The sequence below is a fragment of the Apteryx mantelli genome, chromosome 2 (assembly GCF_036417845.1).
Source record: "Apteryx mantelli isolate bAptMan1 chromosome 2, bAptMan1.hap1, whole genome shotgun sequence".
Lineage (NCBI taxonomy): Eukaryota > Metazoa > Chordata > Aves > Apterygiformes > Apterygidae > Apteryx > Apteryx mantelli.
The window spans coordinates 135,674,310-135,700,427 of record NC_089979.1 but is presented as its reverse complement, the minus strand read 5'-3'; the positions used below and the strand labels follow the sequence as shown (position 1 = coordinate 135,700,427).

General features: G+C 37.4%; 1 protein-coding gene across 1 annotated transcript in view; it reads left to right on the top strand.

The window, feature by feature from the left end:
* HDAC9 (histone deacetylase 9) overlaps positions 1-26,118 on the top strand; it is a 507,021-nt gene that overhangs the window by 282,971 nt on the left and 197,932 nt on the right. The window contains exons 8-12 of the mRNA XM_067291613.1: positions 13,406-13,537; positions 16,396-16,511; positions 22,447-22,569; positions 24,866-25,076; positions 25,496-25,713. Of these exons, the coding sequence (XP_067147714.1) occupies positions 13,406-13,537; positions 16,396-16,511; positions 22,447-22,569; positions 24,866-25,076; positions 25,496-25,713 (800 nt within the window). The remainder of the gene's footprint in view (positions 1-13,405; positions 13,538-16,395; positions 16,512-22,446; positions 22,570-24,865; positions 25,077-25,495; positions 25,714-26,118) is intronic.

Sequence of the window (26,118 nt, the reverse complement as noted above, 5' to 3'; positions counted from 1 at the left end):
TAATGTGTTATTCAGTACTAACGGAATGCTAAGTGTCACATAGGAATTGTAAATCATGAGTCTTTCTTACTTACTTTCTTTTTGAGTAATCTATTTAACCTTTACTTAAATTAGTCCTAAAATGGCATCTCCTTGTTAATCTTTTTAAAATGAATTCAGATAGACCATGGTAGAGAGAAAATATTCCACACAGCTTCTACTGTTATTCTTCTAGCATCTAGAGTAATGATGTGATACATAGCTAACTGGGGAAATGCTTGGTGTCTTGGTGTTTGTGTGCTTACAGTTAGGCACCAGGGTTAACGTATTAATGCAGTGACGATGGTTACTGCACACCTCCCTTAGCCATGTGGATCATTGCTTTCCTTACAAGACGTAGCAGAACTCGTCAGCGGTGGGCTTCACGCAGCTTTGCTGCATGGAGGATTGGGACTGTCCTAGGGGATAGAGGCCAGGATATGCAGCTCTTTGCACAGCTGCATTCAGATGCTCTGTGTTGACAGACTTTCAAAAAGAGCAGAGCAAGGGGAGCTATTGCTTCATTGGACAGATAAATATACCATAAGTTGTACATCTGTAGCTGAGAGCAGAATTTGGCCTAAATAGCATAAGACCAAATTTTTAAAATGCCCAAGACCTCGCTGTGGATACCAGTTGTAATGTGAGAGGTTTTTGCAAATCACCCAAAAGCCTGAGCAGCACATGGCTCATTAATTTTCAATGAGAATCATGCTTCTAAATTACCCAGAGAGGTTTGAAAATTCCTCCCAGTTACTGAACACTTTTGAAATTCATACTGACCATTGTAAGAGCTCTAATGGGAGCTGTGTGCTTTTGAAAACCTGATCATTTAATATGAGGTACTTTTGATTACTGATGTCCATAATACTCTATCTATCTATCTGGGAAAATATCATCTATTTCACAAGGCTGCTATAAAACTAAAAAAAAAATGTAGCAAACCACATGGGTTTCATAGGACAGGAGGTTTTCTCAAAGAAAACTTTTTTTTACCTTGTTGAAATAAATGCAGAAATGTTCTGGCAAAAGGCCAAAATATTTGGATTTTCTTGAATCTGTAACATTTCTTTTTCTGTGTGCTAGTGTTGATGCAAACCAGCAAAAGCCAGTAAATTCCAATAAAGGTTAACTCTCTAACTGCATTTTAAAAATCTTCTTATAGATGGAATTTCTGCATTTTGCCTCATATTTTGACTTTTGTTGGAAGAAATTCCTGGGGATGTCAGTATATCAAGTTTAAACTTTTTCTTTCATGAGTTTAGCACGATCACGATAGAATGGGAATGTTGATCAATATTTCCATTTATTTTGATTTTATGCCAGTTGGCTCTTTCTTTGCTCATGGACTTGTAAGCTTACAACTTGTATTTTGTATGGGGGTCAGTCAGGATGGTACTATTTGAGAACATGTTAGTAGCTCACTTCCCAAAATTTGGAAGAATGCTCAATGGAAACATGGCATGGCTGTTTCAAATAGTGCAAGATGCTTGCTTGGAGGGGGGAAATTATGTAATTTCATACAGGAAAAAAGAGGAGATGAAGGACTGTTTAATATTGTGATGAAAGAGAGGAAGGAGGCTGTGCTGCACAGCCATGAAGATCACTTTGTAAAAACCGTATTAGGTTAACCTGATTAGGCAGTAGAATAACAGCATAGCTCTTATGTAAGGGGAGTGAAAGATTCCTGAATGAGAGCTCAGCAGATGTAGTTTTTTTTCAAAGAAATTAATTAGAATATTTCCTTACCATCATTCTTTCTGCACTTAGTGACTCACTAATCTACTGGAGCAGTTGAAACTGAGAAGAAAAACGTTTTGTATGTGAAAGTTTTTCTCCCCTTCCCTTCCATGACCCACATGCCACTTAATTCCATTTCTGTCTGCATTTTCCAGGAAAACATTCTCCTGTGAAGTAACAGTGTATGAAAAAGCTGAATTTCTGATGGTCTTCAATGAAAAAAATGGCTTAGAGGATCACAAATCTTCTATTACATGTCTGCCAAAATGAAGAATTCCACCTCAGTAAAGAGATGCATTATTTTACTCCTAGTTTATAAGCAGGCACAATAAATGGGAGAGGCACTTTGGTAATCAAAGCAGGGAAAGAGGGCAAACATGATACAGTTCTCATTTCATACTGTTTTTTAGAGGTGCTAAACATTCCTGCCTCTCAGAGTCTTTGGTTGCCCGAGTTAGTGAACAATCGTGACAAATTTGGGCTGGGTGATTTGCCCAAAGGAAATCACCAGTGCTTGTCACAGAACAGGAATAAAAAAAAAGAGGTATCCTGATTCCCAGTCCTTTTTCTTCAAGACTTCTCTTTCAATATAGTAACTAATTGCCAGATAGACTTTTTAGCCTTCTTAAATTCGCTATCAATAAGTTGAGAGGGCCCAGTTAGCAGTAAGAGTTTTGAGAACGAGAAGAGACTGTCACTTGTAATTAAAGAATGAATCTGAAGAAAAGTGATGTTAACAGCTTCTTCCGGCTTTATGTAATGAGCAGGCCAAAGTAGAGTTCAGCCCGCTGGAGCCCAATAGCTTTAAAGAAATGTAATACTGTTGTAGCTACTGTGCTGTTCTGCAGTCATCTTGGTTCCATTAGTGTTCTGTAGCTTCCTAGGCTGAGGGTGAGAATGAATGCAGTGTCACTCCAACTTAGCTTGGGTGAGAGGAAAAATGGTTTTAGATAGCTTAAAACCAAATAAAAATGAATGCCTAGTGACAATATTTGGTATCTAAGGCACTTGTGTTGGTCTGTCTTGGTATGGCGAAAGCTGCTGAGGCCTGCACCAGGATTCAACAGGAGGATTCAACCAGGATTCACTAGGATGAGTCCCATAAAGACCATCCTCGTCTTCCCATCAGTGCAAGATTGTTCCTCTATTCTATTCAACGCTTACTTTTAATTGCAGGAAGCCAAGCTGTTATCCTTGGATGATTATTTTTACTTAATTTCTAGGTGGTCTGGACTTGTTTTTTTTCTATCTTTTTTTGTTCTGGAGTTTTAGCATAAATCCCACTACTTGTATTTACTTCACATTATATCATGTCAGATAATTACTCTGCTGTGTTGAGTACTGAACCTTCTTGATGGCTGGTATATCCACATTTAGGCTAACTAGGCAGTCTTAATCTAACTACTATCTTAACTTCTCAGTTACTCTTCTTTTACTTGCCTGTACATAGCCAAAATTGAGTTACAAAGTTCTACTTCATGTGTTTTGATATTGCTAACTTTATACCTAAAGCTTTTCTTACACAAACTTTGAATGTTTTCAGAAACATTTTATAAATTACCAAGTAGCTTGCATACTTTTTTGATAAGTAACTAATTAAGTATTGAACACCTTTTTTACACTTGAACCTAAAGGAAATTTAGCTTAAATAAGGAGCACAGAGCAGTCCTAATATATAAAGGATTTTAAGAGCACAATGTCCATTGACTGTGAAGTGGAATGGTTTTAATGGGCTTTTGAAAGTCTCTTCCTTCTGTATAAATAAGTTTCAAAATAGTATGTATAAAATCTGAGACTCTTTGAAGTCGGTGGCAAACACTCCTGTTGGATTTTTGTGAGATAGCCATATCAAAGGCAAAGACAGTTGAAAACTTTTGGAAAAGTAAACAAGAACATCTAAACGATGGCAAAAAGAGAGAAACAGACATAGAAATGAAAAGTGGAAATCACATGGTATCAGATCATCTAAAATAGAATATGTTGGTTAGTAAAGATTGCACTTCTCCAAACTCCTGCAAAACATAGTTTCACTGAAAAATCTGTTCAAACCCACAATTCTAATTAAAGGTTTTAGCTGCCAAATAGCATGTTCTGGCTAAAGCCAAGTAAGTATTACAGAGCCATTCATGAACAACGGCATAAGCTTTGTACTTTGCTTTTGATTTTCTCATGGGAAAGTAATATAAATGAGAGTGATACCTCCCTGTTGACTTTAACTGTTAGAAATGCAAAGCATGCTGAAATTGTACATAATTCTCTTCCAAAGGAAAGGAAATAGCATTTCAATGATTTTCCTCAGTGTCTCTTTGAGTTATGGTGGTGCACAATTATTCCTGTTAAACTACTCTACCAGATGGAAGGTTACATTGTATATTTAGCTAATTAAGTTGTAGAGGACTGGAATTGCATCCCAGAGCATAAAGAACCTATCTAAAAGTAACTTGTTTTGATTCAGCTTTGTTGTGAAGGTGCATTATCAATGTCTAATTAAGGCTTTAAACAGGTGAGGAGTTTCCTCACTTCACTTAATATGGAGAGATCTTTCACAAAGTCAGCCTTGCCTTACAGAAGTTACACAAACATGTTTTAAAAACCCAAGCAACTTTTGGGCCAAATGCAGTTTCCATTGCCTTCAGTGGAGCTGTGCCTTCCTATCCTTGAGCTGAATTTGGCCCTGAGTTCTCATCTGTTAGGAAAGCAAGATGCACAGCTTTTTGATGTTTTAGTTTTCTTGGCATCCTGTACTGTTGTAGCAGAGTCCCTATAGGCTGCTACTCTGTGTTAGCTTTGGGCAGCTCTAAACATATGCTTCAGCAGTCTAGACCTACCTAGCTCTCATCTACAATGAAACTGATGTCCTCTCAAATACGGGGAGAAAGTGATGGTGTTTAATCATAGATTTCTGAAGGCTGGCGAAATATTACATTATAATTTGTTGCCTGCCATCAATGACTTTTCACTGTTGGATATTTTTCTAGATTAAAATCCCTGGGATTTAATCACCCTATTAACTAATTCCTTCTTGCATAGGGCTTGGGGAAATGAACATGATTATTCTGTAAACCATAAATAATATATTAAGGAGTCAAACTGTGGCCCTGCAAAAGCCTGGACTGTTGGGATTAGGGGATTGTCTCTGGCACTTCTTCATTGGAGAATGTAATTTTGCTTGTGCAAAAATAATGATTCAAGGGATGCTGGAGGAGGATGTAGGCTGAAGAGTGGGATTTGCTATATTTGAAGAAAGTACAGTATTGTATTCCCATTACATCTTCCCAGCTAGAACTGCCTGGTGTATAGGGCCAGAAGTGGGGACAAGAATAACCAGTGAAGACATATCCAGGAGGACTGCTAGTCATGCATGTCTAAATTTGGTTCTTACCATTCAAATGAGGGATGCCTTCACCTTCATCCTTACCCTCTACAGCTCCTTAGAACTAAAATGTGATTTAGCTCTCATAAATGCTATAACGTGCACAAACATAACAGAATTTGAGGATGAAAAGGGAAGATAAGAATTAATATTAAAATATCCTTGTTCTTCTTTTCTATATTTCAAGACTTTTTTCTGCCATTTCACATGGAAGGAGATGTGACATAACAATCATATGCCATGGCTTCAGCAGATCTGAAACACAATGAGGACTCTACTCCCTATAGATTTACAGAGAGCCCAGTGAAACTATAGCCTCATTCAAGGTAGTGGGGTTTCTGCTGATGCAGTCATATGGGCTGAGTTTGTGCAAATGCGAAGAGATGGTGCTAGTGAATAGAAATTGCTAAGAATTCTATCAAGAGTCTGCTTCTTTGGCCTCACAGGTGACACACAGGGGAGATATCAAGAGGAAATATATTATGTAGATCATATTTTCATGAAAAAAACCCTACAGCTGCCTAATTCTGGCTAAATCCAAGCAGTTCACTAAATAATTCCTACACCTAATTCAATTAAGCATTCCTAGAAAGATAATACTTATTTGCATGGGTATTAAAACAGAAATTTTATGTTTCCATATTGATTGCAATGCATTAAAGGAAAAGTTCAATATTTAAAGTGGCTTCAGGGAATATTTCATTTTTCAACCTTCTTTAGGCAATCAATGAAAAACTGTTAATCTTGTTAAAATTACTTCCTTAGCCTGAAGACAGCTGAAGGGCTGAGGGATCCCTTCTAATCTAATTAGCTATTTTACCATGTGTTTCACTAAACCTGTTTTCTTATTTAGGGAATGGATATTTACCTTAGTCTGAGTAAATAAAGCATTCTACCTTTTACAAAACTAAAATAAAGCAAAGGACTAAAGGGTTTCACATGTGACTAGCATTCCCCTTAAAGCAAATGGTAGTACAGGAAACAGTTTCTGTATATGCTGAAAACACATTAGGTGATGCAAGTCAGATAAACAAAGCATCTTCATCCTAAATGGCTGTATCTGGTGCTCCCACCTCATTGGGACCACCCAGTGGTCAGGACCAGTAACATGGATGTTCCATGTAGTTTCTGGAAGAAATTTCAAGGAAATGGTATAAATGGCTTTCAGTCTTATGAATCTAATGTAAAACTCTTTGAGAAGAGGCATTTTAAATTACCAGAATTTAAAAGTCCTTGAACCTACAAAACTATACTGCATGCAGGTATCTTCCAGTCTGTCAGCTAGGGGAGAGGTTGTCCCATGTATTTACTCTCCAATATTGTCTTGTATTTGAAGGTGGGGTTTTACTGTAGAAGTCAGTCATGTATGAAACCAAAAGCCATTGCCCGTCTTGCCCGTGTTTAATATATTCAGATATGTGGAGGTGGCTGAAACAGTCTGTGGCTGCCTGCAGGAAATCAGAGCAGAAGTCAGAAACTCCAAGCAGAGCAGAAGCTATTTACATGTCTGCTAGAACCTCATGTAGTCAGAGCTTCCTGAGTCTACATGAGGTTCTAGCAGACATGTAAATAGGATTGTGAGACTTTCAGAGGTCTCTCAGAAGGACGAATTTGATGGCAGCTCTCCACAGAGCAACTGAGGGAGCAGGAAGCAGCTTTGGTTCCTGACCTATGTTCTCTGCCTCTCTAGAGCCTTCTGCCAGACTTTGATTGGATTCATATTTTTGGTGAAGAAGCCCAGACTGTCTCCTCATTTTTCCTTTCTGATGGGGGATAGGAGTAGCTTGTGCCTTTTATACTGCCTACGTCACTGAGGGGGGAAAATGGGAAGATTTGGTCTTTTTCCTGAGAGATATATGAATGGGTATTTCTCCCAAGCCAACTACCCTCAGACTACCTTCTTAGGAATCTTAGATATGCCTCTTTCGACTGTTTTCCTTGGTACAGTAATCGGGTGAGATTTGACCTTTTCCTTAATCTCCAGTGCTGGCACCGCATAGACAGGCAGCCCAGCCGGCTTTATATGTATCACCATCGTGACTGGGAGCCCACAGTGGGCCAGGGACCCACTTGTGCTATGCAATGAATGCAACCAAAGGAGGACAACTTCATCTCTTCAATTTTAAAACAATGTTTTCTCACTATGCTCTTCCTGCTTCAGGGGAAATATCAGCAGAGAACTCAAAGTTATTTTATTACCACATTCAGTAACTTTTAGAAAACTCTTATTTGCCACAGTGCTACAAAGAAACTTGACAAAGCTAGAGCCACTGGTACACTGAAAACCACCGTCATGCTAGCCAGAACCACCTGTTGTACCTCCAATGATCTGTACCCATCCATCATCCTTTTGTCCTGTACGTAGACTTTAAGCTATCTAAGGAACGGACTGTCATTGTAGTGTGTTGTAAAGCAAATAATGCCATAGAGTCCTTGTCTGTGCATGGGTCCCCAGTACAACAGTACAAAAAAATAACAACCCATGTGCTCAAATAAAAGAATTCATTGACTATGTAATTTCCTTTATTGGTGCTTGTAAGATACAAGGCAGTAAAAACAACAGAAAAAGATCTTCAGATAACTTCTGCCTAGTGTACAGTATAGAATGTATGCAAATTAGTTTAATAGATGACTCTTCACAGCTTAAAAAAACGACAGCAAAAGAAACAGAGAATACCAGAGCTAAATTACTTCTAGATTATGAAGTCTTTGTTTTGTAGTTATTTCTGCTGACTTAAATATTTTAGAGAAGTCCATGTTATTACTTCAAAATGATCTTAGTGATAACAGTTGGTGTCTGGGCAACAGGGAGAAATTCTTTCTCGTGTGAGATGTGGCAAATCTTGAAAATATACAGAATTTGCCTCTGTTGCTTGTGCTGCTGTTGGAATCCTTGTAGCCAAATTTAGTATCATTTACCTCTACTGCCCCACAGCTTTTTTGAGACCAGCTAATAAAAGGAAATGCTTTCACTTTAGAGCCTTTCTAAACCTGGACAAAAGCTCACTTTCTGTTCTTCAGGTTTCCTATATATGGCTTTAGCCTCAAGATGAGGACCTGCTCACTACACACCATCTGCCATCCCCCATTTCCTGTCTGCCTTCATTAAATGCTGATTTGAAGTTGGCACACGCTTTTCTGATACAAAAGTAGTACTGTGTTCCAGGAACCATGAGAAAATAGCACATTATTATCTTTTACATTCCCTTCATTTATATGTCCCCTTCCCATGAGTAGAGAGTTTTTTTTATCCGTTCTTCTTAAATATCTCTGTGTATTTAATAAGAAGAAACAGTGAAACAAAGCCCTGTCAAAAAAACTCAGCTCATTTGGGAGCAATTTAGCCACAGGCTATATTCTTTCATGCTAGTATCTGCAAATTGTTAATGATTAAGCAAAATGTAGTATATGACATAATGATTTCACTGTATCATTTTCCTGTCTCTCATGCTTGCTTCTCAATATCATGTTATTCAGGAGAGAGTAGTTCTCTTTCACCAGTGATGGTGATTGTGATGAAATAATACATACATATGTGCAAGTCTGTATATTTGCTATTTTTAACAATATGGCCACTAACCTCTTTCCCGCTATGTGAAGTCACCATAAAAGATGACAAAATTCATCCAGACATTATCTTTCTTCTTTATCTAGAACCAAAATTACCAGTTCTGTAGAAATAACTGCAGGTCATGCCAAGGAGTTAGGTAACTGATCCATTGTGTTGCTTATGATATCTTCTGTTGTCATTTAAACTGATACTGTCTGTATCTTTCATAGCCGTTGGCCACTTAAAGTAGGCAACCATTTAAAGTGTAATACCACTTCAGGTTAACAGCACTAAAAAGAGATGCTAAGCCAGCTAATAATGATAAGATACCGAACACACCATATTACTGTAACATCCTATTATTAAAAATTGTATTGCAGAGTTGCATAAACAGAGTCATTCTCAAGTTAGTCTTTACTGAAATCCACTTGAGTGAATTACTCAAATGGGTATCAGTTGATTCCCGTCAAGATCAGTGACATGGTCTTTGATGAGCTTCAGAGAATATCACTGTATCTTTTTGTTTTCTTTCCTACAAAACATACTCAAATAATATATTTTCCCTTTCTGCAACTGGGAGGAGATTACTTGTCACAAAATGCTAAATGTATTAGAAGCACAGAGGACTGTGTAGCAAAGAGGCTAGGCTAATGCCATGTTAGAGCCATAGCTGATATATGCTGGCTCTTAGCAAGATTTTAGATGAATAAGCCATTCTAGCGGCCTGCTACCATGAAAAGGTGCGCTCTTGCTTTCCTCCTCCTCCAGGCTCCCAGCCACGTGCTCTTGTTGCTTCTCTTGTCTCTGGCATCCTGGCTGCCGGGCGACATGATTCAGCCCACTTAAGTGGCAGAAATCTAACCCAGGAAACCTCACCTCATTCAGCATCCTCCCGTTGCTGCTGTTGCCAGAAGGGATCCTTTTGGTATCTCTGCAGTTTGTGTTCTCCTGCTCTGGTGCATATACTCTGAAGAGCCATGACTTATACTGTTTTAGGAATGTCATCCTCCCTAGCTTTGGAAAGGGCTTATTATCTCAGGAAAGTGAAAATTGCATCTTCCTGTATCAGTTAGAATTAATCTAGTGTTGAGTTCTTGACTTCAGTGAGACGTTTGGTGTACAGAAAGTTAGTCACATATTCATTATCTTGCTGAATCAGTGTCTTGGTTTATGGTTGAATCACTGCATAGAGTAATAGCCTCCTTAGGGGCCTTTTTAATTATCTTGTGGTATTAATGCAGCATAAAAAGGTTAATTCTTAAGGGCTTGTATCTACATGAGGAAGCTGTTTTGCAGTAAGCCAGTGAGTGAAGTTTAGGACTAGTACTAGTTCCCCCTGTGACACTCCTGTTCTGCACTACAAGTATCTTTGGGTGATTGGCATAGTCAACATTGGCAATGGATTTAGTTAAACTCAACAAAGTTGTTCATAATGTGCAGTAAAAATACCCACAGAAGGAACTAATGCAAAATAGTTATTTTGTGTGATACCCTCTGCAGACCAATTCTAAGAACCACTAGCTAAAATATCAAACCAGATTAATTAAAATAATTCTTCACCATTTGCAACTAAGGCTTTCCAAATGCTCTGCAAATATTAGGGGGACAATGTAATTTAAACAGTGTTTAAAAAAATTTGTTTTCCACCCTTTGCTCTGGCATTTCAGTGTTCAAAGGATTAAAATAATTGATAAGTAATCACATATATCAGTAATGAGCTTTGGGGAGGTATGTGTGTCTATCTATCTCTCTATCCATCCATCCACACATACATTTATAATTTTAATACACAGGTCTGTCCTTGAAGCTTAAAATATTTAATTTTGCCTTTTTAACTATTAGAAGAATGTTGACAGTTATAGAAATGTTATTACTGCCTTCATGTAAGAGTGTACTGAGGTCCATAGGATTGATAATATAATCCATACTGGTTGCAGTCAACAATAATTCTGCTTCCACTTCAGTGGGGCAGGTTGATACAGTGACCTCTACAGTCATACACCAAGTCAGTGCCTCAGCCACTGATGGGTATCAAGAAACCACTTTCCAGTTCTGCACTTTGTCCTTCAAAGCAGATATCCTCAGATTGGATAGATTTATTTCATACATTGAAATCTGAATTTTTACTTCCAGCCATCAAGTCCTACCTGGTATCATGTCAGCATCTGGCAGTGTCTCATGGGAAACATTCAAGAATGCCAGTTCTTGAGGAACACACACCCCTCCAAACCTTGGCTTTGTCTTTTATCAGGAGTTTTTATTTTATAATTTTAAACTCACTCTTCTCCATGCCTTTTCATTTTGAAATTGATTATTTCCATTTAAAAATGGTACTTCATCTTTCATGTAAGGGCTATCTTCTCAGCTGGCTCATAAATTCAGGCATTCACATCAAAGTGCTTTCTCTGTTTATATGATTGATTGAGTTGCAGAATATGATGGGAATGTGGTAAAAATAGAAAGGCAATCTCTGTGACTGAGCATGAAACACATTTCATATAGAAGTGTAGCTTCTCTCCAGTGAATATCACAGAGGATTTGTATCACATTAGTTTGTCATGGGCGTGGAAATCTTCTAAATTTTAAGGGTACGGTGCAAAGTGAGTCAGCACAATAGATGACTACCTTTCTTCGAAATGTCATCATACTTAGGTGCTATCTGTAGTGACCATTAGTCTTAGCGATGGTAGTAACTGATGAAACTGAAATTTCTTGTTAATATTTTTATTATTAAAGATTTCCAGCATTTTGCTAGCCTGTGCCTCTTTCTCTGAAATGTGCTCAAGGCACATTTAGAAGGGACTGCTTGCCAAGAGCGATATAGTGTGACAAAGGCAAGTGAATGACTACAGATGGAAGGAGCCTTGAGGTTACAGAACATTTAGCAGCACTCTGAGCAGGGTAGCTATTCCTTTGCTCTGCCATAAGCATTTCTAATGTCCCTGTTCCTGAGGGAACAAGTGGGACAGCAGGAAACAAATGTGTTGATATTACCTACCGGACAAGGATTGGAGTTAGAAGTGTGGGGCTGAATCCTTATCCCAAAGCAACCAAAGGTAAAGTGTTGAATGGAGTGAAGATTTAATTTATTTTGTTTTCTGCTAACTCCTGCTCCTTTTTTGGGGCTGGGTTTATGCATGTGCATAGGAGAGAGAACTGATCCCAGTTTCCAGCTCTCTCTGTTTTAAAATATTGGTCAGCCAAGTCTCGGTTCCAGAAAGAGAAATGTAAACAAATTCTATTCCACAGTTATCTTTCACTAGCTCTTAGCAGTCTATCTGATAGCAAGTTTACTCACAAGAACAGATAATTGGGTACATGAAACATTTTATCGTGCTAAAAACATCACAAAATAAAAAGCATAGCAGAGCTTCATCTCTGGTCTTCACATGATGAAAAGACTATGTCTATTTAGGAGAGAGAGGTGGAACTTGCCCAAGGTGCATTAAATATAATCCTAGGTTTTCTGGGAATCAATCCTACTTCTTCCTTTTTAGAGCATATACTTTTCTGCGTAAATGTTCTTTGGACACTGTAAAAAATCTAGTTGTTTGGTATGTTATTCAGAAAACATTGAAGTTCTGGGCCTAAAATTGCTGACCAAGAAATGTTCTGCCAGCAAATCTTGTCATAATTTATATTTCTGAGAGAAATCAAAAGGCACCAATGGAGGCTTCTTTCTATTTCTGTCATCAGACTGTAATCCAATTATAAGGTTGAGTTCCAAGCTATATTGACATCCAAGTTTTCACCTACAAGAGATATAAAATGATGCAGAATAAAACTTTCATTAACCTCTAATTAATGCTAATGATAAAATGAGCTGCTAATAGTCATAGTACCTACTATTGGACTCTAAGGGAAAAAGAAAAAAATGTTTTCTGTACTGATATTTGGGTAACATTAGAATTGAAATGGGATGAGATGAAAAGTGAGTAATGGCCATTTCTGTAGGGTGGAACAGAAGTTAGTTCAATGACTTATTACTGAAATTCCTTTCTCCTTTTTCAGCATAGCCACTGAAATATTTTGCTTTAATAGCCTAGTGTCTGCTCCTTGAATTCAAGAAGAATATGTGAGGAATCATAAATGTTTAGAGGCAGATAAAAGAACAAACCAACACTAGCTCAGTAAAGTAAATATTAAGTACAAGTCTTACTGACTCTTAGTGAGTTTTGTGTTGTTGATTTTCTCAAGCTTTTTTTTAAATGTGCTCCTCATAGCTTAGCTTCACATACTTTAATCCATGCAACGTTGTAAAGTAGGATAAGAATCCCAGATTGCTAGGTATGGGAAAAAAAAACATTATTTCTCTTTGGAGTCAAGGAAATAGTGTACAGAATAGAGTGTCCTCGTGTCTTCTTTTCTGTTGTGTCCTAGATTTAACTTAGATTGGGAACAGAGACATTCTGATAATACAAGTTCATTCCGAACTTGTTTTTTGGCAGGGGAGAGAGAATCAGGGAAAGGTGAGGTCAAAAGTAGTAACAGTATTGGGCCCAAAGCTATTTGGCCCCCTTCCTCTCTCTCCTATTCCCCAATCTAAAATGGAGTTTTATGAGGGGCAGCAGGATGACTGGGGAGGACAGGTAGGAAAATTTCTGCCTTTGAGCTCTCTTTGGATCTGATGAGGTCCTATAGGGAAGGCCCTATACAGGTCAGTGGTATCTGGGTGAAGCAATACTTTGATTTGTAATCATTCATTTTCTTCTCTCTGTTTCCAGCTTCAGAGCCCAATTTGAAGGTACGTTCGAGGTTAAAACAAAAGGTGACAGAAAGGAGAAGCAGTCCTTTACTCAGGAGGAGGGATGGAAATGTTGTCAGTTCATTCAAGAAGAGACTCTTCGAGGTGACAGGTAATTAAGAATGGAAAAATTCTTTCATCTATCAGCCCCCAAAATGATACACTGGAATTGAATTTGTTTATTAACCATGCTATTAGCCGTTGTTTTTCTGCTGCTGGAAAGGGAACTGTTTTAAAGAAATGATTACATATAAATCTGCAACTTTTTACCACTTATTAAAAAGTCATTGTCAGTTTGAAAATCATGATTCCAAACCAGTTTGGAAACCAGCACTTTACAACAGCAAGTACAAGAACAAATGAATGGCAGCCTATCAGCGAAGAAGGACATTAAAGGAGAAAAAAAAGAATAGTCTGTTCCCCTTGTTTATTTCTTCTGTACACTGACAAAATTTTGGTTCTTGCATCTCCCACTTTCTGTCTCCAGTGGAGAATGTAAATGCAAACAGCAGGCACAGAAAGGCCTATGTGATAGTCCTTAGGTTAATCCAGAACCCTTGGGGGATCATACATTTGATCCTGTCCTCCTGTTTTGTTTTTTTTTTGTTTGAAAATGTCAACTAATTGTTTTCAATGTAAGGAATCACTAAGCTATTTTTTAAATAGAAAAAGTTGAGGATGTTTAAATATTCAGTGGCAAACTTTTGGTTGTAGCAGATAATATTGTTAGTACTTGAAACAGAATTTTTAGCATGTGAAAACACAGAATATGTATATGGGAGATTAAAAAGGGGAAAACGCAAAGTAAATTTTTTTCATCAAGTAGTATTTGTTTTCAATATTTTTCTTGCCCTTGAACTAAAAGAAGTGACAGGCCAATTAACAGGAGATACCAAAGCATTCTTTCACATGTATGGTATTGATATATAGAGTGGTGACTCATATCACATGCATTATTTTGCAGAATTGCACATTTCACCACAGCTCCCAAGCAGCCTGAAGTCATGTCATTTTAGTGCATAGGAACAGAAAACTGCCAAGGCTTTACCCATTTATTTGAAATAAAAGAGCATTTACAGTGTTTGGCCTGACTCTGGTATTGCTTGCTATGAATTTACACCAGTACTTGGTAGCTTCATGCTTCAAGTGCTATTACAGTCAGGCCATATGTTTATACCACCAGCAATTACTAATCTGTCAGAGATATATCTGGATTCACTTGGTATATCAGTTAGGCCACACCAAGGTGGAGATACAGCGCAACATAGGCAGATTCACTTCAATGTCCCCATAGATGCAATTCTCACAACAACTTTTCACAGTATGTCAGATGTAAAACTGGGACACAGATGTGATTGTAAACATCAAAGTAACTAAATAAGATGATTTCCCTATAAATTATTTCCAGATTAGGACTTTTTACAACTAGTTTATTATTTCAGTTCTCTGAAACTCTTTTGAGATTCTTGATCTCCTCTTCCTTAATTGTGGCAGATTTCTTTGTATTCTCTACACTTGCAAGTAAGGTATAAAGTAAAATACTTATCCCAGGAGCTTTTTCTGTAGCCATTGCTAGAGCAGAAACTTCAAAATGAAGGAAATATGTGTTTTACTCATGGCTGTGTCAATGACACTGAGCCTAACAGACTGCCATTATAATTATTATGATACATGACATTTTATACCTTTCATAATCAAGACTTATCAAACATTTAATCAATTATTTGATTTCGATGAAACATTTCTGGCTGAAGTGTTTTCTCATTTTTTTTCTTTTAACAGAAACTAGCACTTAAGTAAATGCATATTTATGTAAAAAGTGCTATTATAGTTTTTCAAAAGCTGAGAAAAAATTACTTAGTTTGTGTTTCTACTCTTCTAATGAAATCAGTGAGAATTCAGTGCAGGAAATTTCCCTGACCAGTTAGTATATTTGGATACTGATTCACTTTAGTAAATTGAAGCCAGCTCTGGCAGGAAACAGCAACAGGTCCAAGAAGCTGCTAGGAAATCTCATGCTAATTTCAGTGAAAGTGAGGACATATTTTTGCAAGTGGACTGAGAAAGAAAGAACAAAGAAGCAAAGAAGTAGCCTCAGAATAATTATGGCCATATTTAGATATTAGTTATTTTAACTTCTTGAAGACTTTCATTTAAAGCTATCCAATGAAGAAGTCTTATCTCTACTAGTGCCACACTCTTCTATCTGTAACCTTATTAATCTTTTCCATGTACAGAACTTTCATTTATCAATATAGGATTAGAACAGTTTAATACAACAACACACAACTAGATCATACTCCTTCCCTTTATCTTAGACAGAATTTGGGAATTTTTAATCAAGATAATGTACAGCCTTTAAAATGCTATTTTAAAACTTTTGTATTTCTTATTTGTGACAAAGATGTAGTGAAAGTGGTGTGTATTTTATCATTATTACTTGTGTACATAAAGGTTAGTTTACAACAGACTACTCCAGCACCCTTTCCAAATAGTAAGGGAGTGGCAGTAGGCCTCATGAATTGATGACGTGTTATCATGACCTTTGCAAGCTGGCTATCTCTGTCATTTTGATCTCTTACAGAGGCAGGGCACTATGCAGTTAAAAAGAAGAGACTTTCTTTTCTTTTTTTTGATTACATGCTCAATGCCTGTATCTCTGCCTGCTACTGAGTATCATACCATCTTTGTGGAGAAAAAAAACCCCACAATCCCACACTTTGTGAAGCAGACAGATCCGAAGCGAAAAGAACAAGAGTATCTTTCTTTGTGTTGTAAAAACAAAACCAAAATAATTGAGAACAAATTATTATTTTTTTTAATTAATAGCTTATTCATAGCTGGTAAATACTCTTCAGCTGCAAAAAAAACAACAACTATGCCATAACCAATGTGCAGTTGGTTCACTGAGATCATGCATTGCCTTTCTATGTGAACCATGAATTCATGTATGCGTAATTTGTTTTCCAGAATCTTCAGTCAGTAGCAGCTCCCCTGGGTCAGGTCCCAGTTCCCCAAGCAATGGTCCGACTGGTAGTATAACAGAAAATGAAACCTTGGTTTTGCCAGCTACCATTCAAGCTGAGGTAAGACTAAGTGTATACTCTTTCTTTTTACTGACTAGATAACTGCTCAGACTTCTAGATTTGGAGAGACTCCAAACTTCAGTTTGATGATACTCACAAGCATTACTCAGTTGTAGCAGTTGTGATTATCAGGGTACCAGGACACTGTAGACTGATGGCAGAGTATCTTTGGAAAGGAGGCTGGCATATAAAGAGACTGCTTGGTAACCAAAGTCTAAACAAAAATGGCAGTGATGCTACTGAAACAGTGGGAGGGAGCTATGGAAGGAGCTTGGAAGTATCTTTATTGCAGAATATTAGGAAAGGAGTTGGGGGCAAGGTCATGAAGGACAAATGAGGCAAGGACTGTTGAATGTGAAATGAACAGTCACAACAATATTCAGGGTCTTAGGACCAACCGTCTTGCTGGATGAGGTAGTAAAGCGTTAAACCTGTTTTCAGGATCTCAGATTGCTGTAGGTGGAAGGGACAAGGCATCTGGCTTCTCTGTTGGGACAGTCTGAAGAGGTGCACGTTGCAGAACTCTAATAAAGGACTTTCACGTGAGAAGGAGTGACTTAGGCACTGGTCACTCTAGCTCATATGGATTAGGGCATTTCCAGGTTCAGATGCCTGCTAAAGTAGTTTTGTTTAATTCCAATATTGGAGTTAGGTGACTAAGTCATTTTTCACTTTTGCCTTTAATTTTACTGTATCTCAGTTTCCTCATCTGTACAGTACTTATCCACATAACTGACATGCCCAGAGTTTTTGATAATTTTTTCATAAAGCTGGATCTTTAGGTCTAAGGACAGATCCAAGGACTGAAGGAACTGTAACTATTTATTATTCTGTTTTGTTCATATATGCCTATAATAATAGGCATATAGGTGCTAAATCATTTGTGAGAAACCTCATTTACCACAGACATACCTAAGTCAGGCTTATCTGTGGCAATATTGTAAAGGGACAATAAATGTATTCTAAGAGAAAATGAAATTCAAATGTATTCTGTATCCAGTACCCATACTTACAGCCATTTTTGCTTTGGTGGAAAAGTTTTCTATTAATTGTTGCTTTATAATGTTTATGTTAGAAAAATTGCATAAGGAAATGTGATTTAACAGAGTTTTAGCTAATGGAGCTATTTCTCCAGGTCAGTGGCAGGACATTCACCTCAAAAAAACCTGGAATGGGCAGTTCAACCTCCAGCAGTGACTTTTCCCCATAATGAATTAATTGTGTGTGTGAACTATGATCCAGGGGGCAGGTGGGTGACCTCTGCACACTGATTAGTAGCCTCTCTCTGGCCCGTAACCAAAAAGAAAAAAAAATTGCATTGATGGCTAACATGTGGTCTTGCCTCATAGCCACTCTGTATGTGATTGCAAAGAAATTTAAATGATGGACAGCAAGATACAACATTTGGATTAGATCAGATACTAGTTTGGTGGGATTAAATAGTATATTTTAAAATTGTGAATGTTTTACATAGAAGTAGAAAGTTGTAATATGTAGATATTAATGCTGTATTAAACAAAATCATATCCAATTGGATCATGTATTGACTTGAGGAGATCAGAGTTACTACTACAAGACAGAAAGAGAATAATGTCTCAGACTGATTTTCAGTGCTTGCTACTTTGCATATTTTAGTTTTTGGACACTTGCCCACAGCATTAAATGACAGTCAGAAACACATACAATCTGGTCAGACTAGCAATCTCTCTTTGGGGACATTTGAAAGGCTGTAGCTAGAACCAGCAGGATTATATTCTGTTCATTATTAGGACACTGCATCGCATATCATTTGCCATTGCTATACCAAGCAACAGAAGTTTTAGCCTCGTATGACACATGTTCCAATGAGCGTAAAAAGTTCCTTTAGATGTTGAGCTCTGTGTACTGGAGTCAGTCACTTAGCTTGCTGGAAGTGTGCTAAGAAGCTGAAACCACTGGCTTCCATTTCTGGATCCAGACAGGGATTTCTTTACCTCTTTGGTTACTTGATTGTTAATGCTGTGGTCCTGTGGGCTCAAACATTTTTCCATAAATCTCAACTTCAGTACATTTTAATTTCAGTGGGATTTTATTTGGTAGTTTAACAGTAACCAAACTACTACATATCTGTTCTCTAGCTCAACATTTGCTGCCAGCTCTCAAAGGCTATATATCTAATCAATTTTTCATCAGACATACAAAGTACAGAAGTTTCTAATAATAGGATAAGTGCTCTAAAATCACCCAAAATATCACTTGTTTTGCTGTAATTCTGCATGACTCACATTGTTGTTGTTTCATAATCATTGTTGTGACATTTGCAGTAAGTTTTGTGCTCATATCTGAGTGGGTGGATAGCCATGGTTTTCATGGCAGCAAATAAAACACTTTTTGCTGGGGGAAAACAGGTTGCTATGACAGAGAGCCATTTACCAGTAAAAACATGAGTCAATACCGTAAATGATCACACTCTAGTGCATAGGCAGAATTAGAGCATTATCAGTAATGAAACGGATTTTTAAAGTATTTTTCTCATATCCATTTGAATAGCTAGAGTTTAAAGTGGTTTACCCAGTGGAGCAGACAGTCTGGTGGGCAGACATTTACATTTTTTTGAATGAACAAAGGTGCACTGCAAATGCTGCATCTCTGCAGATAACACTTTACTATCATGGTTCCCTCACCAGTACTTTCAGTGTATGCTTTGTTAAAACACTGGTCTCATTATATGAAACTTGAAAGTTAAGCGCAAGTTTTTAATTGCACCTTATAAATAAAATGCTGTTTTTATTAGGCCTGGTTGTCTCCAGCAGCATCAAGGTTCACCGCAGCAGCTATTTGTCTCTGGTAGTGTGCCATACACTTTCAGGTCACCTGCTGTGCTGGGACTAAATCTTACTTCCATGAGAAATGCAAGCAGGTTTGAGGCCCCGCACAGCATGTCCCTTGAGTTCAGAGGACAACCTGCCTAGGTCATGCGAAATGATTAATGTTAGGTGTACACAGCCTGGTCCAAAGCCATCGGAGGCAAAGGAAAGATTCCATCTGGTGTCAGTGGGCTTCAGGTCACGTTCTGACTCTTTCATTTGCACTTTGGAGAGCAGCATTTCCTAGAATATCACCTGATTATACAGGAGACATAAACGACATGCAAGGCAGATAAACACATACTTGCTTTATGTAACCCTATGTTTCTAATACTCAACTCTGTGAGGTGCTCTTTACAAATGGCTAGTGGCAAAGCGTATAAGTTTCTGAACAGCTGGGGAGGTCTGCTTCAAATGCATGTGGAAAGATTCTGCCTCATTTTTTAGCTCTAGCAACAAAAGAAGAAACTTTAAGAAATAACTTAATTAACTGTGAATATTCAAAGCCATGACAACCTTACTGTAGCTTCACAATTTAGAAGTATTAAAGGCAAACCACTTCCTCTTCCTCACTTTATGTAACACGGACATGTGAAATAGTTGTTCCCGCTTCTCAGCCAGCCCAGGTAGCAAAATAGAAGTACAATAACTAAATTTAGCAGTGCACCACCATGCACTGCTATATTTAGTTATTGTATTTCTATCTTAAGAAAGAAAGTAACTACACTGACAGGATTATTTTAAGCAACAGAAAGCAGGATCCATGAACCCAGTAAGTATTTGGAGGGCAGTTGCCTTTAGTGCCAGTCCAGACCATCAGGTCTACATGGAGAAGGACCATTCCTTAGCTATTGTGCTGCCAAACGACACTGCTGGCATCTCAAATCTGTGCCACTATCTCAGGGTTTTGTCAATGGTGTAAAAGGAGAAGCTGCAGCTGGGGACATGTGGTTGTACATTAACATACTTTGGACCCTAATCCATGCAGGTGGACTCCTAAACTCTTTTTCAGAGACAGGGTTTATCTGGCATTTAAGCAAATATTTACTGATTTTTTTTTAATCAATTATTTACCAAAACAAAAAATGACCAATTAATAGAGGTATTACAAATTGGATGTAAATAGTCTAATAAATAAATTCATATTTTTAACATTAAACTTTCATGCTACATAACACAATTGATTTTGCTTCCTGTAGCAGTCATGCTTAGCGTTAATGCAGTGGGAATGAGTTCTACTGCTTCTCTAAACCTTACCACTGTTTCACTTGCTAATTCAAATCTTAGAAGGTAACAGTGGTGTATTGAAAAACAAAAAGGAAACATGTATTTTTGGAGTAGCTCTGTGTAGATACTGCAGTCAGTACAAATGTGATGATGTTCTAGAAGGTGCATTGCAGCTGCTACAGCATCCTTTTTCAGTTAAATTTTTGTAGTCTCCCTCAATAATATCTCCATAGTCTGGACATGTTTGGTTTAATAATGGTCAAAGGTGGATGTTATCAAAGCAAGGCACTGTTAACCAGGAATTAATGTAATATACAAGTGAAGCTTCTTTGTTTCGTATACTGTCTGTTGACATTCCCTAGGTACCAAGAGAAAACTACAGAGATAGACGTCTACTGTTATTGTCTCAGTGACAGGTCGTGTCTCCAAACAAACTGTATGAGGAAGGTTATGTTTTGGAATAGCATCCTGTGTTTTTGTGCTTAACCACTTTTCATTGATGGTCTGAAGTTGCATTGTATTAGCACAAAGTATTTTACAGAGTTAATTGATATTCCAGGTTTGTCCAGGGGAAAATCTACAGCTCCCCACAACATGCTTGACAAGTTATTATATTTACTTTAGTCAAAGCCCGAGTGTGCAGTATCCCTCTTGGAGGTGGTCTGTTATTGGAGTCCCATATGCTTTTTGTTTGGGAAGAAAGCAGTCACTGTGTCATACTGTTACACAGGGTATTCTTTTTCAAGGATGTTGGTCCCTTGGGGACCATATCATGCCAGAGTTCCTAAGTCTAATAAGACCTTTGTAGCTCTTATTGTGTTAAAGTTCTGGGAGGGAAGCAAGAGTTAAACAGAAAGTGTAATTCAAGCAACTATACTAGACCACATGTTGAAAAACATGACTGTTAAATCAGAGAGGCAAAGGCTTCAAAAAGATTCCTGTTGTGGTAATGTAACTTTTTATGTTTCTTCGCAATGAATCTAAAATGGGAAGGCAATGGGTGATCTTTGTTGAATGCCGGTTTTTACTTGACAGTGATTAAAAGTATATTAGAAACTACATGTCCTTGAAAATTATATCACAAGGATTCAAAACAAGTGTTAAAGATTTTTGGTTGAACGGAATTAGGAAAGCTGTGCAGCAGTATCCCACCATCAGAGAATGATGGGACACTATTTCTATATATGCATATATATAGAGAGAGGGACAGAGTACATTTGTTTTAAATGGAAGATGTGGCAATTCTGCCTCAGTTGGTACCCTAAATTCCCACATAAATAGAACTAAGTAATGCGACTGAAACATCCCCATATCACGATCAGAATTAGAAAATACATAGTCTATTTGTGAGCTGTATTTCATACTTTACAACAGAAATTTTAATAACCATGGTAAGTAAAGGTCTAACACATTTGCATTCAGTGACACTTTTGATTTGACTATATATAGCCTCATATACCTTAGGGGATGAATCTCCTTTGTTCCAAAAGGCAAACTGTGCTTTACAGTTTGTCTTATGGTCCTTAATATATTGGCTAAATCCCCACTGAACTTATATTAGTGAAAGTGTAGGTGATGAGAGAAGAGATGGTCTAGGCATTCTCAAGATTTTGGGTTTTGCATAGAAATTTGACTTGCTAACTAAGGCATAATCCCAGACAAATACCAGTTATTTTCTTAAGACAGGAAATATTAATAGCTTTTTTAGAGGGACAGTACTTTTTCTTATCTGGAACCCCAATGGGACGCTACCCAATGTATGATATGTAACAGACTTTCAATGTAGCAGGATAACCAGGATAGAGTAACCAAGATAAAAAGCTTGGAGATTATACATCTGTTGTTTTTCTCCTTTATTCCAGCATCTGGTTTCACAGCAACGTCTTTTGATACACGAAGAATCAGTGAACTTGTTGAGTCTGTACACATCCCCTTCACTGCCCAACATTACCCTGGGACTTCCAGCAGTACAATCTCACATCAGTGTAAGTGACAAGTTTAAAGCGTTTCTGTCTTCCAGGAAACCTACTTTCTGCCTATTCTCTTTTTTTTAGCATTTGGGAATGTAAGCCATTCAGAGCAGGAAACACACCGTTCTTTGCATGGGCAACATCTGAAAATTTAAGACCATGACTTGAAGCAATAATCCTTCTTAATAACAAATAAACAAATACCTGTATGGAGCTTAGCTAAGTACAGGCCAGACACATTGTATTTATATTTGCAAATCAGATACCTCATTTCAGACGTGGTGAGGTATAGCATATGGGGAGATCATAGAATTTGAACTTTAACACTAGATGATTTTGGGTAAATGATTGATGGTACCTGGTTAAGTACAACACCTGTAACTATTTTTACAATGAGATTCCAGTAGCAACCTAGGCTGGTATGAAGCATAGTAGGGGAAGTATCTGGTATTCCTGCAGGTGGGTTTGTTATTTGAGGGGTGCACTATCAATCATTAAAAATGAAATAGGCAGATATGGAAACAACTTTTGGTATTTTATTGACCAGTTACATTCATATGGCCTTTTTTCAAGCTGCAGCAATCATCAACTTTATTTGTAGTGAAATGTTAAACTGATGCATAAAATGCATGAAAACACAGACATGGTATATATAGCAATCCATATTGATGGATAAGGATCTTTAGATCTAGACAAAGTCACAGTGATCTAGAGGTGAAATCTGGGGCCCTGTAAAATAATTGAAAATGTTGTCACTAGTCAAAATTCTACCCTTTCCAATTTCCAGCAAAAAGGTAAAAATATTAGTGTAAAGTATATGATGGTTCTGTACAATAATGTCTGAATTGTGAAGAAATTTTAGCAATTTAGATTTCATAGAATACGAATTGGTAACTTCTATAAAAATTCTAGCTGTGTAAATAAAATCTTCCAGTGTATAAAAAAATATGCAGCCTACTATGGTTTGTAATAAGTTCTACTTAATTACAATGCTAAATATAGTTCAAATTTCATGTCATTTTATGGCTTTTTCAGTACGTGCAATGTTCTCACCAGTAATATATTGCTGCAGTCCAGCCTTTTAAGATCAGATAATGACCTTTACGACTAAAACTGTGTAAGCTCTAAATCAGTTCTCTAGAAGCCTTTCATGAGATATTTATAAGCAAATTATTGTTTTTAAGGGATGGAAAAATTGAACTGATCACGAAAAGTAATGCTTACTTTTCCAAACTATATCATCAAAAATTTCCTAGCTGATTCACAAAACATATAACTAGGTTCAAAGAAATTTTATAACATTAACAAAGGAAATGAAAATATCTTTAATTTTCTCGCTCAAATCGTAAGAGCTTTTGGTGTGGTCAGCTAGCACCAAATATTGCTTTTGGCATTTGAAAAAACAAAGGGGTTTTACGTAAGTAATGTTTATTTCTGTTTCTAGAATAAATAGTTGTAAATTGTAAAGTTTACTTTGGTGTTTGTTTTTCAGGGAAGGGTGATGGCAGAGTGTGAAGTAAGCATATGCCCAAAAAATATTAATTAGGAAGCCTAGTTTGCTTCATTAGAATATGTGGAATTCAGATTATCAGACCTACTGTTTTTTACCATGACATTTCATTACTGGTAACCTGCAGGCCTCAACATATTTTTCTGTTAGACCAAAGCCTTCCAAAATTAGGCCTCCAATCAATAGCCAAGCCATGTATAAGGGCACTTTAAAATGCCACACACATACAAGAGCTCTTGGTGATTCAGTAGATCAGAGTTTTACTATAAAAATGTATTTTGCAAAGGGGATAATTTACATCTGTGCTGTCCTTCCGGGGGTCAGGGAATGCTCCAGTAAAAGTAACAGCTTACCATTACTACAGGTAGTTATTTTGTTTTACTGACTAACTTGCTGTCTGATGGAAAATTATGTTAAAAAACAATCCCTGCGTAATCCAAGCTCAATGTAAACTATTTCCTCTGATCCTCTCTTTTCCTGCACAGGATTCTGTGGAAAGATCTTTCAGAATTTTAAGGATAGGTCTCAGTCTTGTCATTTCATTAATAATGTTCTGATCAGTAGCTCCTTGTGCTTTGACTTTTATTATTGATTTTTTTTTTCAAGTGATTCTATTACTCAGTTTCTCATGGTGTTAAAATTAACTGGCATGCTCTTCGTCCCTTTTCATCTCACAGGCAAAGCGTAAGGCAGAGATTTTAACCTTTCTTTCTATATATATTCAAAATATGGCATCAGACCATCTAATTAAAAGACTAGGTCTATGAAAAGCATTTACCAGTGCCATTGTTTTTCTGACAGGCTTCATCATCATTCAAAGAAAAGCAGAAGGGAGAAACCCAGACACTCAGACAAGGAGTGGCCTTGGCTGGACAGTATGGGGGGAGCATTCCTCCAGCTTCAGCTCATCCCCATGTTGCTTTGGAGGGAAAGCCAAATAGCAGCCACCAAGCTCTTTTGCAACATCTGTTACTGAAAGAACAAATGAGACAGCAGAAGCTTCTTGTGACTGGTAATGATCAAGGCTTCAATACAGGATTAATTTTAGGTGTTTTAATGACATTTTATTTGTATTAAACTGCATGTGGTAATACAGATTCTACAGGTCTTGGCCATTGGAAGAAGCAGAAGGGTGGGAGAAAAAAGTGCAGTGTCTTTGTTTTGTTTACCCACTTTAGTGATTTCTGCTCCAGTCCTTTAGCATGAAAAAATTCAGTGATTACGGAAATGAGAAAATGTTTGCTTCATCACATTCATTTGCAGCTGTTGAGCTTCCCAGTGTGGCTAGGCACATGATACATGGTCCACTGCATCAGTGCTGATGCAAATTTCTGCAATATACTCCCCTGCTTCTTACTGAGAGGTTTCTCTTCTATTAGATCTCTTAGTTTATTGTTCTTCACACTGGAGTGAAATGTCGCTGTTTTGCAGGAGCAGTTCCTCTTCATCCTCAGTCTCCTTTAGCAGCAAAGGAAAGAGTCTCACCTGGCATAAGAGCTGCCCACAAACTGCCTCGTCACAGGCCACTGAATCGAACCCAGTCAGCTCCTCTTCCTCAGAGTACTTTGGCCCAGCTGGTTATCCAGCAGCAACATCAACAGTTTTTGGAGAAGCAGAAACAGTACCAGCAACAGATCCACATGAATAAGGTGAGTTCCCAAAGTAAGGACTTTCCACTAAACTTAAAGACTGAAAAATAATAAGGAAGCACAGTATTGGTGCCATGTGGTAGCTCACAATAGACAGGTTATTGTACAAGTAGCTTGTTTATGCATATTTTGTGTGCGTTTGTATAGATCTTCATTTTCAGCTTTCTGAAAAATGATACAAAACTAGTTTATCGTTGTTGACATCAATGAAAATATGATTCAATGAAACAGGGATCAAATAATATTACAGTTTTAAATTACAGCTGGTTTCCTGTTGAATAAGTAAATGATGCCATAAAGATTACTGAATTTCTATTCAACTTTTTTATTTGCCATTTCCAGTTTCAGAAAGCATTCCATTCAGCTGCCTTTGAGTCATATGTTAAGCTTACTCATTATGTGATA